General features: G+C 39.1%; 1 protein-coding gene across 1 annotated transcript in view; it reads left to right on the top strand.

Annotated features, from left to right (window-relative positions):
* ANO6 (anoctamin 6) overlaps positions 1-18,501 on the top strand; it is a 127,923-nt gene that overhangs the window by 91,559 nt on the left and 17,863 nt on the right. The window contains exons 9-17 of the mRNA XM_074942170.1: positions 968-1,073; positions 1,740-1,800; positions 4,989-5,134; positions 7,093-7,170; positions 10,388-10,613; positions 11,594-11,763; positions 12,622-12,719; positions 15,660-15,790; positions 16,622-16,827. Coding sequence (XP_074798271.1) covers positions 968-1,073; positions 1,740-1,800; positions 4,989-5,134; positions 7,093-7,170; positions 10,388-10,613; positions 11,594-11,763; positions 12,622-12,719; positions 15,660-15,790; positions 16,622-16,827 — 1,222 coding nt within the window. The remainder of the gene's footprint in view (positions 1-967; positions 1,074-1,739; positions 1,801-4,988; positions 5,135-7,092; positions 7,171-10,387; positions 10,614-11,593; positions 11,764-12,621; positions 12,720-15,659; positions 15,791-16,621; positions 16,828-18,501) is intronic.

Here is an 18,501-nt window from a genome sequence, read left to right as displayed (position 1 = left end):
TCAAGTTAATGGAGAAACAAATACAGAGAATAAGAATAGCAACTGGCTTGTTTCTGAAGTTAAAAATTCAAAGATACAGGGCAAAAAAGTAATAGACAGACATGAGATGTTACAATGACTTGTATTTAAGATTTTGGTTTTTTCATTCTTTATAGTTTGACAATTCTTTTTGAATCCACATACAGTATAATGTAAAAATGTAAAGAAAACAGTGAAAAATCAAAACTTCAACACAGGTTACCATAGCATGCCCATTTATGTTTGCTGCTCCCTATGGGAGAGCAAAAACTTTCTCATAGGTGAAATTCACATATGGGTGGAGGGCCTGCTAAAAGGCACTGCTTGGAACTCAGGACTTCCCCCCCGCCCCCTTCTTCTATAGGAGAATAGGCAGAACAGCAGCACAGGGGAAATTCTGCTCCCCCTTTACACCCTGAAGAGAGACATTGGTGGGGAAGAGGCTACTGGATCTGCACTTATGCAGATCCCCTTGTCCTCTTGCACCCTCTGTAGCTAGAACTACTTCAGACTATTTTGGCTACTCCAAGTGACTCTGCAGCCACTCCCTGGCCTGAAGAGAATTCCTCACTTTTCCGCCTCAAACCTCCCCTACCACCATGCTCAGATTGAACATTATAGGGTGGATTTGCCCATTATAAATCAGGTAAAAGAGTCACCCTGAAATCCTGAAAATGTGAACAATAGGCTTTTTTAAGATCTCTGTTTTGTTCTTAACTTGATTTGTTTTAGAGAATAGCTCCAAGAGTAATGGGAGATAATTCCTTCCATGCTTCATAATCTAATCTGCAGTATATTGAGGGCTAAGAGTGGAAGTGGCGGAGGCGCATTGTCTGAAAGCAGCACACTTAGCAACTTATTCCGTACTTCACCGAGTTATCACACCATCTACAAGCATTAATGGTAGTCTGAGTTTCGTGCTTGTGTAATTGATTGATTTTATTTTTAGCCAAGAAGTGTGTGATCCCAACATCGGTGGCAACATCATAATGTGCCCGCAGTGTGATCAGGAATGCACATACTGGAACCTCACTATTACCTGTGAATCCTCTAAGGTAGCATGCCATTTACATCCTGCAGAAATGGGCTTCTAAGTTCAGTTGCAGTAGCCTTTGTATTTTCTCTTAAACCATACATGGGGTGAAGTGGCAGCAGTGTTATTCTCCCTCCAGTGCAAGATTAATGTTTCTTCAGCACAGCAATATGAAAGGTACAAGAGAGAAACGCGTGAAAAGGGAAATGTTGGAAGGAAAAGGCAGAGGGCAACCCCACAATTACCATATCAAAACAGTATTTTCTTATTAAACAGGTTAATGTTTTTTGTGTCACTTCTTGTTTGTCAGAATTATTTGTTCATTTGCTCTGTGTGTGTATGTGAGAGAGAGAGAGAATACAATGTGTGTGTGTCATGTCAACTGAAATTCCTACCACTGAAGTACTGGCTCTCCTCTTCCAGTACAGTGAGTGGTGGAACATTGATACTACAGCAGTTGTATACCCTTTTGCTGCATATTTGACTCGTAGGTTTAATGTAGGTTTTCTGCATTTAATTTCCTTGATTTTGCACATTGGAAGAATACTAGGAGGAAAGGTGAAGATTAAACCATGTAAAAGCTCAAAACTAAAATCAAAATGTGCAACATTCTTTCAGCGTTCTTATCCCATGTAGAAAAATTACTGACCCATTATAGTTAAATCATTTATTTTTTAATTCTTTACAGAAACTGTGTATATTCGATAGCTTCGGAACACTAATATTTGCAGTATTTATGGGAGTATGGGGTAAGTCGATTTCAAGGTTTTGCTTTCTATCTACAGTTTTGTCATCTAATTTTGGGCAGACCTAAGGCATAAGCCAAAAAGTGTAGCTAAATGTACAACTATTTCAGTTTCTAGTGTTCAGGAATATTACAAAAGGGAATTCACACATAAAAATTAAGCATAACAGTAACTATTTTTAGCATCATTTGGAGACTGATTTCAGAACTTCCAGGGGCAGATAGGAACGGTGGGGTGGTTTTTTTTTCAGTGTTTGTTTCATCCTTTTAAACTCGGAAAAAAGGAAGAAGAAGGGATTAGAATTGCCCAGTGGTAAACCAGCAGGAGCCACATGCTTAAACATGTCTGGCAAAGGAACTGTTTTTCTCCAAGGAATCTTGGAGCTCTCTATTCCTACTAGCAGCTGCGTGACTGAGGAAGGCAATGGGAAAAATAGAGCCATTTATTATAAACTCTAGTAATTATTTCTTTCCTTCTTCATTTACGTAATTGATACGCTAAACATGCAGTAATTACAAGCACTAGGGACATCTTGTGGCAGTGAAAGTGTCTCTTTAATCAGGGGGTTCCCATGGACTGATTCTATTCTGTACTGGATTCAATGGACAAGTCAAAGTTTATTTTTCCAGAAAGTGTCTTGTTTCACTGGACCGCAGAGGCAGAACCAGAATTTTCTTAGCAAGGGGGCCCATGTTACTGGCCAAGTAGCAGAGATCACAGTATGTGCTACTTCCCAATTTCTTCATCGACGGGACTCTGCTTTACGCATGAGTTGCTTACCAGGAGGTTTGCAGATGTTTATGGGGTTCCTTCCCATTCCCCTCTCCCACCGCTTCACAGTGTCACCCATGTCCTCACCAAGCCACCATCTCTTCTTCCAGAGCAAGCCTGGAAGTGGATGTGGTAGAGGAGGCAGCGTGAGATGGCAGCCCGGGGTTCAGAGAAGTGGGGAGCCAGGTCCAGGATCTCTCCTCCCACCCCTCCTCTCCCATCAGAGAGACGGGGACTGTGAATTAGTAGTAGCAGCATTGTCTATGGCCAAGGGAGGAGCCTGAGGGTCCCTCCCCGCTTTATTAAGCCTCTTTGGATTGTCCATATTAGCAAGGTTGCTAATTGGCTTTAACTGTAGCCCCTTAACCAGAGTGATTACTTGTTGGTGATTAACAAGTAATGTTGACTTGGAAGCTAGTCAGCAAAGTTACAGAAGTAAGTTTTATGTTATCAGTGGTGCTCCATGAAGGGTAGTGTACAGAAGACAACTACTGTAACATTTTAGAACAATATGTCAGCTTGATAAGAAAAGATTAATATGCTTGTTATTGTAAAACATGTTGTACTTTGATCTTTTGATAATGAACTTAATATAAAGTGCTTTAAAGTAACTATTTCAATAAAATAATTAAGTTAAATTTGATTCTTTTAAGAACTTTTCAAAGGTACACTACGCTTAAGATACCAGCAGGAAATTCCCTAAATCAAAGATTAGAACAGTTTTATGTTAATTTGATCTTTTTTCTGTTGTCCCAATAGTTAACTTATTTGTAATTTGTCTCTTAATTAAAAATTGTGATTTTCTGTTTTGAAGTATGGTTCCAAAAATGATAAATGGAAAGTTAAACTGCATAGCTACAATAATGCTTACAAGGGTATGTTAGTATTCTCATCATAAACCCGCTACATAAGGAGGTGAATTGTCCATCACAATTGTACTGAATCTAAGTGAGCCATGGTCCTGATGCCATTTCAGTTGTAATTTTCATTGAATTGTAGTACTTTAAGTAATTTAAGGAATGATACATTTTTAACCCTATGATTGCATTGCTACCATTAATATACTTATTAATAACGGTACTTCTGTAATATGTTCCCTTCAGAGAACTCAAATAACTACAAAACATGAATTAATTAAGCCTCACAATACCCCCTGTAAAGTGGGTATGGACTACTAAATTATAGTAAGTGACATGCCCAAGGCCAGACAGGATTAAAACCCAGATCTCCAGACTCCCAGTCATTTGTTTCAATCAGTAAAAAATGCCATCTTAGAATAAATTAAAGAAAAGAGCAATTAAAATACAGACAGAAGAACCTGCCCTGCTCTGAGGCCTGAGCGGTACAGTACAGCTATAAAGTTATCACACCTGGAGGAGTCCCTCTGTGTAGGCAGCTCCCTCAGTGCCAGAGTCATCGTAGCCTCCCTTGGGCCAAACCCACTTCCTGGCTGCTAGCACAGGGATTGTGGCAGGGGGAGGGGCAGCATGCTGTAAGGCCAGGACAACCTTGCACTCCAATATTTCCCAGCTATTGGAACAGTCCTTGAGGGCCTTTTGCAGCTGGTGCTAATTGGAGCACTGATGAGGTGCTCTAAATTATGCTGGGGACCAGACCAGTGGCCAGATGTAGGGATGGAGGAGCTTGCTCCTCTTTGGTTCACTGGCCTTGCTCTGCAGGTTGATACAGAAGGTCAGGGCACCACTTCCCCTTTTTTGGCCTCTTGCTTGTAAAGAGTGGTCTCTGTGCTCCCTAGAGTTCAGGGAGCATAGGGACTGCCAGTGTGAGAGGCCTGTGTGGAGCCATGTAAAGGTAGGAGCCTTCCTTCCAAGAATGTGCTCATGCAACGGCCTCTCCCAAACTGACCCTTAGAGTTTTTCTTTTTATTTCATGCTTGGTTTTGGTGACTTGACTGTAACTGTGTCTGGAAAACTTTTAGTAGGTGTGGCACTAACTCTATAGTGTATATTAAATGGGCATTAGTCTTTTCCCTATGGCAATTTCCTATATGTGCTAAAGTTTTATTTTAAAAACATCCATAACTCTCCAAAATTATTTTCCTTCAATTAACCAAACAATCTGCTTTGAAAAACCATACTGCAATATAAAATCCAAATTGTTCCTATTCAATACGTTTTCAGAAAAGAAAAATAAACTTCTATGCATTCTTTAGCATAAAGAATCCACAGGTTGATATCATAAAAACACCTACATCATTAGAGCAGTAATTAGGTAAAGAAATAGATCCAGTTATTTTCTCCCTGAGAAAGTCTTGGCACCATCCCACCAGCCAGTAAAGGTTATATTCTGTGTCTGCAAAAAGTGATCTAAAAAATTAACGGTTCACATATTACAGCATAGGAGTTCAATGCTGTCCGGTGTACGTATGATATAGCTCTGTTTGTTTTTCCTTTGGTTAGTTACTTTGTTTCTGGAGTTTTGGAAGCGACGGCAGGCTGAACTGGAATATGAATGGGACACTGTTGAATTTTTAGAGCAGGAAGAACATGTACGTCCAGAATACGAAGCACGATGCATTCATGTAGTAACAAATGAAATCACACAGGTAAGGAATGTTTTTAGAATTGGTCATACTGCAAACTGTGAAAGCTAGAAATTCAAACAAAGACCTTGTGATGGGCCAGATCTTCAACTGATATAAATCTGCGTTTCTCCACTGAAGTCAGTGGAGCTACCTCGGTTTGCAGCAGCTGAGGATCTGACCCAATATGTTGATCTAATAAATTGCAGGCCTAGCATACACCAATCTGTATCAGGCTAAAATGTGAGGCCTGGGGTTCACAGAAATCACATTTATCATTTCAGCTGGTTTTACCAATTACTGCAACCTTGGGACTGGCAACTTTCTGTAATCTGTGTTCTCTATGTATATAAATCTCCCCACTGTATTTTCCACTGAATGCATCCGGTGAAGTGAGCTGTAGCTCACGAAAGCTTAGGCTCAAATAAATTTGTTAGTCTCTTAAGGTGCCGCAAGTACTCCTTTTCTTTTTGCGAATACAGACTAACACGGCTGCTACTCTGAAACCTTTCTGTAATCTATAACACCAAGTGAGGGGGTGATTACTAAAGGGCAGTTTCATAACAGCCAGAGGGACTGCAGTGGAATGATCTGGTGCCACAAAATGGTACCTCTAATCTCAGGTAACAGCCTGGCATTGAATAATTTTTGTTGTGAGAAGCCCACAATCGTCACTGATAGGGTTGCCAACTTTGGTTGGACATTTTCCTGGCGGTTGCATCACATGACATAATCTTTAATTAGCCGTTAATCTTTAATTCCTGGGTGCTCCTGGACAATCCTGGAGGGTTGGCAACCCTCAACTCACTGATTGTTCCTTGTTCTTGGAAGCCTGGAGACATGCCAGGAAAACAAGACAAAATAGAGGAAGAGAAGTTGCATTTCATGCAGTTTCCAGACTTTGTTATCCACAGGTTTCTTTGAATGAGAGAAGCACAAACAGGTATTATGGCCAAGCATATATGGATGCTCATAACATTAATGGATGCTAATAACATTAATGAGTTCACCTGGACAGGGATAATTCTCATTCTAGTGAAACACAATACACATTTACGAGGCTCTTAGTTTAGAGCTCTTTTTTTTAATACATTTTCAAGTTGCTTTAGCGGCTCACTCAGCTCAGCTGTCAGGTTTTTATTATTTTTTGTTATTGCATCACTATAGCGTTTACCTGATCATTTGCTTTGCTTTCATGTTCTAGCCATACTATATTAATGTTTATAATAGGGGACTTGAAAAGTTCCAAAACTAGACTGACATGATTAAAAATCTACCCTAAGTGGCCCCTTCTGTATTATAATCTTGTGCTACAGGATACCTGGTTTTATTAATAAGCTTATAAAACTTACATTATCTTTACTACACAATGATAATTCTAAACAATTCTTAAGGCATTTTTAGATAGAGAAGATTTGGCTAAAAAATAATATTTTTGCCATTATATAGATCTTTCATCTGAGGCTCTCAAAGATTTTTTAAAACATCAATGAAGCCCCATTACACCTGGGTGAGGTAGGCATCACCCCCATTTTAGAGGGAGGTAAACTGAGAGACAAATAGGCTGAGGTCTAAATTTTCAAAGTGTCCACTAATTTTGGGTGACAGTTTTTGGATGCCAAATCTTAGGTACATAGGGACCTGACTTTCAGAAGTGCTGAGCACCCACTAATCCAGCTGATTTGAGCAGTGGGTGCTTAGCACTTCTGAAAATGAGGTCCCACATTTCTCAAATTGGGCACCCAAAAACTGACACCCAAAATCAGTGGACACTTTTTTTTTTTTTTTTTGGAACGCATCGGCCCAAATGAATTGCCAGGGGGACATGGCAAAGATGTCAGGTCTGGGAATAGAAACCTGGATTCTGATTCCCGTTCTTCTGCCCCAAACATGTCAAAGTGCTTAACAGGTCACATGAAAAATATATTTAAAAGAAGAGCAGATGTATGATTAATCCCCTTCTAAATCAACTCTCTTTCCAGCAAGAAGAGCACGTGCCATACACTGCCTGTGGAAAGTGTGTACGGATGACCTTCTGTATAAGTGCAGTCTTCTTCTGGGTAAAATTCTATTGGTCTTATTCTTTAATATAATGTACCTCGCTTGACAAATAATAGCTTCATGAAAAACTAAACTGTATATGAGCCAATAAAGTGACAGGCTGATCTGAATGTTCAAATATGGATGTTTAAGTTGCCCCCAAAAAGCATCTGCACACATGCCCAAACACACAACTGCATACACCAAACATACATTTGCATATGAAAAACAGATAAGTTTATACTTATGCATATTTTGTGGCTACAGCTTGTGGGCTATGTTTGAAAATGTGGTTCACTGTTTCCTCCATCAGCATTTTCAGATACACGTTTTGCTGGTAGGTGGAACAGTGGATTACCTTGGGGACAGATCTGGTTGCACTTCCCCCCCTCCTTCCCAGTTTCTTTCATTGTTGTTCCAGCCATTCAGTTCAATAGCATGTCATGGACGACTGGGCCTCTTTCAGCTTTTTCGTTTCACTTAAAAGAGCGAAGCTGGGAGCTCTTTGATTTTCCCAATCTTGCTACTTTAATTAAAACTAAAAATTGAAAGAAGTCCAGCCATCCATGAAACAATATGTAACATGGTGGGCAGGCCCAGAAAGGCCATCTCTAAAAGCTGAGGCTCTGATAATTGCATGCTCCCAGAGCCTGTACAACATTCTGTAGCCGGAAAACCATCACAAGTGATAGGAAATGAAGCTGGAGCACAGGGACTGTATAGAATGCTGGCTGGCCAGCATGGAAGAGGCTATGCTCTGGGTTTTCATGTCTGGAGCACAGTGAAGAAAATAACTAACTAACTGGCTGGCTGGGGTTCAGAATGCTGGGAGAATCTTATAACATGTATTGCAATTTGGTTTATTACTATGGTATTATGTCTGTGGTGTGGGGGACAGGGGATAAACGTCACTTTACAGACATATAAGAAGAGAAACTTGCTGCCCTGAAGAACTTACAATCTAAATAAAAACTAGATAGCTAACAAGAAATAAAAATGGGGAAAGAAGCAGATATGACAAAAAACAAGGGGGAAAAAATACTGAACATGAAAGTATTATTTCAACCAATGCAGATGGTATGACTGATTAAAATTAGGACTGTCAAGCAATTAAAAAAATTAATCGCGCTGTTAAACAATAATAGAATACCATTTATTTAAATATTTTTGGATGTTTTCTACATTTTCAAATATATTGATTGCAGTTACAACACAGAATACAAAGTGTACAGTGCTCACCTTATATTTATTTTTGATTGCAAATATTTGCACTGTAAAAACAAAAGAAATTAGTATTTTTCAATTCACCTAATAAAAGTACTGTAGTCCAATCTCTTAATCAAGAAAGTTGAACTTACAAATGTAGAATTATGTACAAAAAACCCTACATTCAAAAATAAAACAATGTAAAATTTAGAGCCTACAAGTCCAATCAGACAAACAAGTTTGTTTCCATTTCCAGAAGATAATGCTGCCTGCTTCTTGTTTACAATGTCACTTGAAAGTGAGAACAGGCATTTGCATGGCACTGTTGTAGCTGGCATCACAAGATATTCACATGCTAGATGCGCTAAAGATTCATATGTCCCTTCATGCTTCAGCCATCATTCCAGAGGACATGCGTCCATGCTGATGATGGGTTCTGCTCTATAATGATCCATAACAGTGCAGACCAACACATGTTCATTTTCACATCTGAGTCAGATGCCACCAGCAGAAGGTTGATTTTCTTTTTTGGTTGTTCGGGTTCTGAAGTTTCCGCATCAGAGTGTTGCTCTTTTAAGACTTCTGAAAGCATGCTCCACACCTTGTGCCTCTCAGATTTTGGACGGCACTTCAGATTCTTAAACCTTGGGTCGAGTGCTGTAGCCCGTCTTTAGAAATCTCACAATGGTACCTTCTTTGCGTTTTGTCAGATCTGCAATGAAAATGTTCTTAAAACAAACAACATGCTGGGTCATCACCCGAGACTGGTATAACATGATATATATGGTAGAATGCAGGTAAAACACAGAGCAGGAGTCATACAATTCTCCCCCAAGGAGTTCAGTCACAAATTTAATTAATGCATTATTTTTTTAACGAGCATCATCAGCATGGAAGTATGTCCTCTGGAACGATGGCCAAAGCATGAAGAGACATATGAATCTTTAGCACATCTGGCATGTAAATATCTTGCAATGCTGGCTACAACAGTGCCATGTGAATGCCTGTTCTCACTTTCAGGTGCATTGTAATTAAGAAGTGGGCAGCATTATCTCCCATAAATGTAAACAAACTTGTTTCTCTTCGCGATTGGCTGAACAAGAAGTAGGACTGAGTGGACTTGTAGACTGTAAAGTTTTACATTGTTTTGTTTTTGAGTGCAGTTATGTAACCAAAAAATCTACATTTGTGAGTTGCACTTTCACGATAAAGAGATTGCACTATGGTACTTGTATGAGGTGAATTGAAAAATACTATTTCTTTTGTTTACAAATATTTGCACTGTAAAAATGATAATCAAAAATAGTACAAAGTGAGCACTGTACACTTTGTATTCTGTGTTGTAATTGAAATTGATTATATTTGAAAATGTAGAAAAACATCCAAAAATATTTAATAAATTTCAATTGGCATTCTATTGTTTAACAGTGCGATTAATCACAATTAATTTTTTGAATCGTGATTAATTTTTTTTTTTAGTTAATCGTGTGAGTTAACTGCGATTAATTGACAGCCCTAATTAAAATGTGCCTGTTTCTCTTGAGGGGCAGTTGCTTTTTTCTGGCCACAATCCGCAACAACAATAATATCTGGCTCATATACAGTGTTTTTCCTCCAGAATGCATCCTGCCAATTGTGCAATGCTGTACATGGGGTGTTGGGAAGAGAAGATTCTTTTCTAACCCCAGGAAGTGACAATCATATGCCCCAAAGCATGAGATCTGATTACCTTTCTCCTTATCTTAGCTTGCATAGCTACAAACATTATCGGTCATAAAATTATCCATCTCTTTTTCCACAGGTTGACTGTATGCTACACAAAGTAGTCTTCTCTTTTATGGGCTCTAAATTTACTGTGCTTTATCTTCACAGAGCATCCCCTTGCTCTCATATTATGGGATGGGGAGAAAGAAGGTCTAAATAGTTTCACTTTGCCCTTCATAATATATATTTCAAACCACTGTTTTTCCCAAGCCATATGATTTTACACTAATATATATATATAATATATATATTGTACTCTATTTTCAGATTCTTTTGATCGTTGCGTCAGTTATTGGCATCATCGTCTACAGACTCTCTGTTTTCCTTGTGTTTTCTGCAAAGCTGCCACGGCACATTAATGGAACAGAAGCAATTCAGAAGTACCTGACTCCCCAGGCAGCCACTTCAGTAACTGCTTCAATCATCAGTTTTATAATCATCATGATTTTGAACATCATCTATGAAAAAGTGGCAATCATGATTACTGACTTTGGTAAGTTTATGCTTTAGCTAGGAACTATAAGAGAAAACAACATCATTCTTATAATAAGGACCCCAGTAAATTAATATCTACACCAAGTATTTCAGAATTTTCCCTCTATAGCATGCAATGACTTCTAGAATTTTTCAAATATAGCTTTTCACTTTTATCAACTAAATATATTTTACTCCTTGCCTAAGAAATCCTTGTATAGCCAGCATGAAAGATCAATTGTTTACAGCTTTGTATTTGTGAAATAGACAAAACAAGCAAGATTACTGTAATACCCAGGCTTTATGAAAAAAGATCAGTACCGCATAACACATTTAAGGACATTATGGAGAGAACAGGCCCTTTTTTGTAAATAAATGGAATATGGTCACTGGTCCAATGCTAGATGCTTTTCTCTCGTTATTAAACAGATAACGATTCACAAATATTACTGTTCTTTCCATCCAGGCCATCTACATTAAAGTAGCTATTCTACTTTACCTGTGTAAAGTAGTGGTATTTTAATATGGTTTATTTCCGTCAGTTCAAAGTGTTATGTTTGTTGAGTCTGCGAGGATTTTCTTTCTATGAGAAAAGAAAAGGAGTACTTGTGGCACCTGAAGTGAGCTGTAGCTCACGAAAGCTCATGCTCAAATAAACTGGTTAGTCTCTAAGGTGCCACAAGTACTCCTTTTCTTTTTTCTTTTTGCGAATACAGACTAACACGGCTGTTACTCTGAAACCTTTCTATGAGAGCGATAGAGAATTGTGTTGCTCTTTTTCTTTTAGTGTCAAAGAACAAATTATTTCCTCTTTACAAGTGTCTTATATTTAACATAATGGCTACAATGTATTAGGGACCCTAAACAATCTAAATTGTGCTGTAAATTCTATTCAAGCATGCAAGGCACATGCACATTTTTTGACGGAGGCACTAAAGCTGTTCAAATATTAATTTTCTTTTCCTTTTTGTTTTTTGGTGTGTTTTTTTTAAACTACAGAACTACCAAGGACGCAGACTGATTATGAAAACAGTCTGACCATGAAGATGTTCTTATTCCAGTTTGTCAACTATTATTCTTCATGTTTCTACATTGCATTCTTTAAGGGTAAATTTGTAAGATTCCCTGGAGACCCAGTTTATTGGTTAGGGAAATACAGAAATGAAGAGGTAGGAATCCACTATAATATATCTTTTTTTCTTAATTAACAATGTAAGATATTAGCCTAGGGCCTGGTCTACATTAAAAAGTTAGGTCAATTCCAGCTACGGCGCTCAGGGGTGTGAAAAATCTAAACCCCTGAGCAATGTCATTATTCTGATCTAATACCCAGTGTAGACAGTGCTAGATCAACAGAAGAATTCTTCCATCAACCTAGCTACTGCCTCTCAGAAAGGCGGATTACCTACGCCAACAGGAGAACCGCTGTAGCATTTCGAGTGTAGACAAGCCCTAGTTCTTCAGCTATTGCCAAGGAGTGCACAGCACAGAAGGGGAGTTCAAAGGTAGCCTTTGCACTTCCCCAAATTCAGGACAACTGTGTGCTGGACCAGCCCCTTAGCATAATTTAGAGTAGCTTCAAGTTTTCTTGAAGTTACTTAGGTTTTCATTGACCCACAAGGGACCACTGTGGCATAACAAAGACCCAGCCACACTCACTTTCCCATGAACACCACCTATATCAGCAGCAGAGAGGAGGGTGGTATAACATCCTCAGAACCAGCTCTCCACCATCCACAGATCCCCCTCCCCTAGAGTGATCTTCTCGTAATGACAGTGCAATACAGAGAGGCTGTATGATCTGGGCCATTGTTCCATTGACTTCACTGGTATCCTGCCCACTTATAGCAATGTCAGATTTGGTCTGTTGGGCCTTTTCAAAGGGATTTGTCTCAATTGTCATCTTGGATTATTTTTAAGATTAAAATAATGTAATTTTAAAAATTTTAGTATATTTTTTTAATTTAAACACTTTAATCTTGCCTAAAGAGTTATGCAGCATTTTTCACACCTCTCTCAACCTTTAGTGTGATCCGGGCGGATGTCTCCTTGAACTTACAACGCAGCTAACAATAATAATGGGAGGTAAAGCAATTTGGAATAACATTCAAGAAGTGCTTCTTCCGTAAGTACCTAATGTTTTTTAAAAGTGACCTAATGAAATAAAAAGGTCAAATATTTGATGGCTAAGGCCCTGCTCCTGCCCCTGTTGGAAGTAAGTGGACATTCAGATTTCAATAGCAGCATATGCTCAGGCACCTGGAGAACAAGACCAAAATTTTCCATGGTCTCCAACTTGGATGCCATTTTTAGGTGCCCAGCTTGAAACGCCTTGGGCCTGATTCTTCAAAGGTGCTATCAATCCCCAGTTCCCACTCAGTTCAGTTCAGGTTGTGGATGCTCAACACTTCCAAAAATCAGGCCCAACATGTCTGAAGTTGAGTGCCCAAAACTGGAGGCTACTGTAACCATTTTCACCTTATTATTGCTTTAAATGACATACTGCGATTTAGTATTTACTGTTCTATGTCAGACTTTCCACGGAACAAGTGTTTAAAATGCTATTTTTGTTTTTTAAATATATTTTTGTAGTTGTATTTTGACATTCACAGCTCTGTTCATATGACAGACACTCCCAAAGGGTAATGTTGAATGTATATGATACAGTAAAACCGGAGGCTGTATGTCTTCTGTGTAACTTACACAAAGTTGTTAAATAGTATTGCGCTTGTCAGGAGACAGGGAATGATCTAGGTACAGAAAGCTGGAAAAGGTATAGCGAATGGAGGCGGCGAAGAGAGGGAACCAGCAAAAACTCATTTAAATACATATCTGATGGAGTTGTAATGGAAACATAGAACATTTCTTCACCAATCAAGTATGCACAACTGTAAATAATAACAATTATCTTGAAAACTGGAAGTGGGAGTCCTAGAAACTAGGGTCAGATCCTGTTCCCATTTACACTAGTGTAAACCCAGAGTAACTCCACTGCCTTCAGGAGAGTTACTCCAAGGGTACGCTGTTGCAAGTACGAGCAGAATCTGTCCCTTAGAATCAACAGACCTGATTTTGTGTATGTACATCTGTGGATTAAAAAAATTGCCACAGGTGTCAGTTTTTCCTGCATCAGGCTGACAGCCAAAAAGTCTCATTGTGCTAGTTGATTTTATTTATGCCAGTATTGTCCCAGTTTGTTTAGCCAGTTATCTCTTCTTGCCATTACTTATGCCTATCCATCACCACACACGATGTATCACCACTCGCGGTGTGCAACCAGTAGTCAAGTCCTAGGTTCGTGCTTCCTTCCCAGATCAATTCTTAACATGGCCTGGTATTGCTTGCATTTAAAGAACTAGATCCACCCAATTCTGGCATTTTTAATCCACCCAATTCTGACATTTTTAATGTAATAGGCATTACTGATGCTTTACGATGAGAAAAATTGAATTGTGAAGATTAAAATGTGTCTACATATGGTGATTCAGAGGAGCAAGTGGAGTATGCAGTGAGTTGGATATGCATCAGGGACTTTTATTATTTATTGAGCACTGATAGAATGCTCAGGACTATACAAATACAGAAAACAAATGATCCCAGACTCAAACATCTTGCAATCTAAATCAGACACAAGCAGTACACACTGGCTACAACAATACATGGATTGAAGGCAATGAAGGAGAAAGATTAGGAGACAGAGAGCATGCTCTCTGACAAATAAAGCTGTTTTAAACAAGATAACACTCAGAATATTCGCAAAAAGAAAAGGAGTACTTGTGGCACCTTAGAGACTAACAAATTTATTTGAGCATAAGCTTTCGTGAGCTACAGCTCACTTCATCGGATGCATTCAGTGGAAATGAAAGCTGTAGCTCACGAAAGCTTGTGCTCAAATAAATTGGTTAGTCTCTAAGGTGCCACAAGTCCTCCTTTTCTTTTTGCGAATACAGACTAACACGGCTGCTACTCTGAAACCACTCAGAATATTGAAAAGCTTATCAGGGAGTGTAAATTTTGGACCTTGATAACAGGTAGCTGGTGGGCAGGAGGGAAGTGTAAGAGGAGATGACCAGGAAGAAAATGTGGAGAAGGGGGTTGGAAATAGGGAGCGACCTAAAACACAAATATGGGTAAAGGAGACTTAGAAATGGAGGAAAAGAGAAAAGGCCAAAATCTTGCTTTCATTGAACTCCTGTTTGCAATGATTGGGCCCAAAAACTGTAAGTAAGATGAGAAAGGGGGAAGTATAATGTATAAAGGAAGAGTGTCACATTTTACTTGATATTAAATGGTTTCAGATTGTCTCAGTGCATCTGTTTTTCAGGATATATTTAAGGGCTACTTTAAGCCAGGATACCACAGTGAGGGATGCATTAGAAGTTGGATTAATTGGAAATTTGGACAAATATTGAAAAAGCAATTCTTCCTGTATATAAGGAATAACACACCTTTTGTAAAACTGCGATGCCTCATGCAAATCTTTAAAAGCATTTGGCTGGTATCTCATTTTCATTTCTCTTATTACAAATGGAAATTTTCTCTTCCTTTATTATGAAGGACATTTATGTGCAAACCATACCTTTTTGTTTTTTCCCTTCCTTAAAAGCTCATCTGCTGCTTGCTCCTTATTCTAAGGTAACAGATAGAAATAGTTATAACTACAGCATCAATTTTCCTAAATTCTGGTGCTTGCATTTCAGACCAAGAGCTTTTGGGGAGGAGGGATTAAAAACTGTGCAGTCTGAGAAACATATTGGGCCTGGTTCTCTGTTGCCTTTTCACCTGATGCAGTCATTTACACCAGTGCAAGGTGGGTGTGACATGCTACCAGACAGAATGGTAGTATTGTACAGCCACTTTGCATTACTGTAAATGATTGCAAAAGGTACAGGACAATAGCGAATCAAAAATAGCATTGTTTGTATTAAGGAGTTTCAGTAGTTCAATTATTATCAAAACCAATTTTCAAACTTGGCTATAGCACCAGAGCAAGAACTTTGCAATAGCTCAGCCTTTGGCAGGATAGACTAACAATGTGAGTCATCACTTTTCTCCTGACTGATAGCTGGGTTAAGAATCTAATCGGAAGATGTTGCTCAGCTGCTAGATCAGAAAAGACTATTCCACGCTGGGAACAGGACTACCATCTGCAACCCGTTGGAAAACTTGGATTGTTTTATGAGTATCTGGAAATGGGTAAGTCAGCTGTGCAATTCTGATTCGTATGAAATATTTTCAGGACCCAAATGTGTATTTTTTTTTAAAAGTCTTCAGATAAATAATATCTGATGATTTTATAGATTAAAGCTTGTGCGAAATGGATAAAGGTAGAAATTTTTGTTAGTTTAAATCAAATAAATGACAATCCAGTTTACAACCAAGGACGACATGGCTTCTATAGCTAGGGATTGTATGACTAGGTCTGTTGCCTCTTCATCTATTACCCTATCCACAGGTCAGGGGCCAGAAGACTGTCATCTTCAACTCCAGCACTGCAGCATCACATTCCTATACCAGTTTGCTGTAGATTTACAGCAACTTTAAAGTTTTTACTGTTGGAAGCTGTAGAAACCTGAATTTCTTTGCAACCAACCATACTTTAATAGTATTGTAATCATACTTATTTCAGCACACAAACACCAATAATGTGATTCTTAATTGAGGCTTTTCAGCATAGCACTGGATTAATAAATAAACTTACAAGCATGAAAGGTAAGAAGTCATATAAAAGAAGCAGATATTTAAATATTCAGAATAGTTCATATGTATGAGTTATGGCTTTTTTGTGCTAGTGTGCACCTCACATACTTTTACAGGCTATTGTTCATTTTTGGTAGGCCTCTCTATCTTTCAGGGGCTTATTGTACATTTCTGCATGTATGTTCACACAAGGTCTGCTATTTGAGAGAGAGAAAGAGTCTCTGATGAACCATTAAAACATGCATTCCTGTCTCTGTCACGGTCTGGGTAAATATATACACATCGGAGTTAAGGCATCACCAATGTATGTCACATTCTCATTGGCAGTTATACAGTTTGGATTTGTCACTTTATTTGTGGCATCATTCCCGCTGGCTCCTCTTCTGGCTCTTGTTAATAATTTGTTGGAAATACGAGTTGATGCCTGGAAGATTACAACCCAGTTCAGACGCATGGTGCCACAGAAAGCACAAGATATAGGAGCGTGGCAGCCAATCATGCAAGGAATAGCAATTCTGGCAGTGGTGACCAATGTAAGTATGACCTGATAATTATAAAAAATGGTATACTCTAAATATTCTAGTCAAGTGAGGATGTGAAATATTAATATGTATTGTGCCAGACTGACTGGAGGTAACATTTTCAAAAACACCTAAGTAATTTAGGATCTTAAGCAATGTTCCCTCTAATTTTTTACATCCGTGTGTGGAATGAATTTTGTTATGCACTCCAGTATGGAGGTGATGTGTGGCGGGGGTGGGGTCAAGGGATTTGGAGTGTGGAAGGGAGCTCAGGGCTGGGGCAGAGGGTTGGGTTGTGGGTGGTGAGGACTCCTGCTGGGGGTGAAGGCTCTGGGGTGGGGCTGGGGATGAGGGGTTTGGGGTGCAGGCTGCCCCAGAACTGTGGTGAGGAGAGAGGACTCCCCCCAGCCCTCTCTCACTGCAGCAGCCCGGGGACAGGATTGGGGGAGAGATGCCTCTCCCTGGCAGCAGCAGCTTCAGGGCTGAGGTCAGGGGAGAGGTGCCTCACGCCACCTGCGCAGCCCTTGATAGCCTGTGGCCACACAGTTTATAGGGAACTTAGATCTTAAGTCCCATTTTTAAAAGTGACATAGGCGTTTAGGAGCCTAAATATCTAGCATCATAAATCTCTTTTGAAAATGAGACTTTGGCTCTAAAGTCATTTACGTGCTTTCAAAAACCCTAGGCCTAAATAAAGGAAGTTTCACTTCTCAAGATGTGACATCCTTGAGAAAATTCTGGGTCCAACCTTCCATTATGTATGAAGAATATAGTGTATCCTCCCTAAACTTACAGCACTCACTGAATACAGAATGAATTTTCTGAGAATTTTCAGGTAACTGCACGGATTTTGAAGAAATTAGGTTGTAATTAAACTTTATTTATTATTGTATTTATTACGGTCGTGCCTCCCCGTCTAAGTAGTTTTGCACTTAAAGCAGAGATTCAACAGCTTTGTTAGGTATGAAAAATACAATGTAGCCGCAAAATTACAGCACTTACCCTTTGAGTGTAAAATGAGTTTTCTGAGAATTGCAAGTAAATCTATTAATCAGTCTGAGTTAAAGTTAATTTAAAAAATGAGTCCTTTACGAAATTTAGTACTTGGTTTAAGATCTTTTTTTTGCCCCCGCAAGGTCTTATTAATCAAGTGCAGACTCTTCAAACTTCCCATATAGTTAAATCATACTGAAATCTTATGCATAGGCTATGCTGGAAAAAAGGTAATTGTCTTTTTTGCAATTATGAAGTACACAAGAGCTTCTGCTGGAGAACAAACTAACATATAATCTTATCCTACAGAAATTTCCACCAACTGCCCTCTTTCAAAATGGTTGCCTTTTCCCCCCTCAGCAGGACTGAGCCACAGAGTGTCCTCAGTTAATGTCCTTTTCAAAATGGCCACCATCTTCCATTGTCCTCAATAGGACTGAGGCCTCAGGCTGTCCTTAGCAAAAATAGCCACTTCTGACTTCATATGATGCTATCATCTGCCCAGAGGGCAGCTTGGCTTCTCTACTATTAAGTGAACAATCAGACGTGGCCGCCATTTGGAAAGAGGGCAATTCGTGGCGAGTTTCTTGGAAGGAGAAGGTTTTGTGTAAGCCTCTGCTGACAGAAACATTTTTCAGTTATGACAAATAACAAAAAATGACTGTTACTCCTGTGCGTATGTATGCAGATGCA

This window comes from Natator depressus, chromosome 1, assembly GCF_965152275.1.
Source record: "Natator depressus isolate rNatDep1 chromosome 1, rNatDep2.hap1, whole genome shotgun sequence".
NCBI lineage: Eukaryota > Metazoa > Chordata > Testudines > Cheloniidae > Natator > Natator depressus.
The sequence above is the reverse complement of the archived record's forward strand: the minus strand, read 5'-3'. Positions and strand labels throughout refer to the sequence as shown.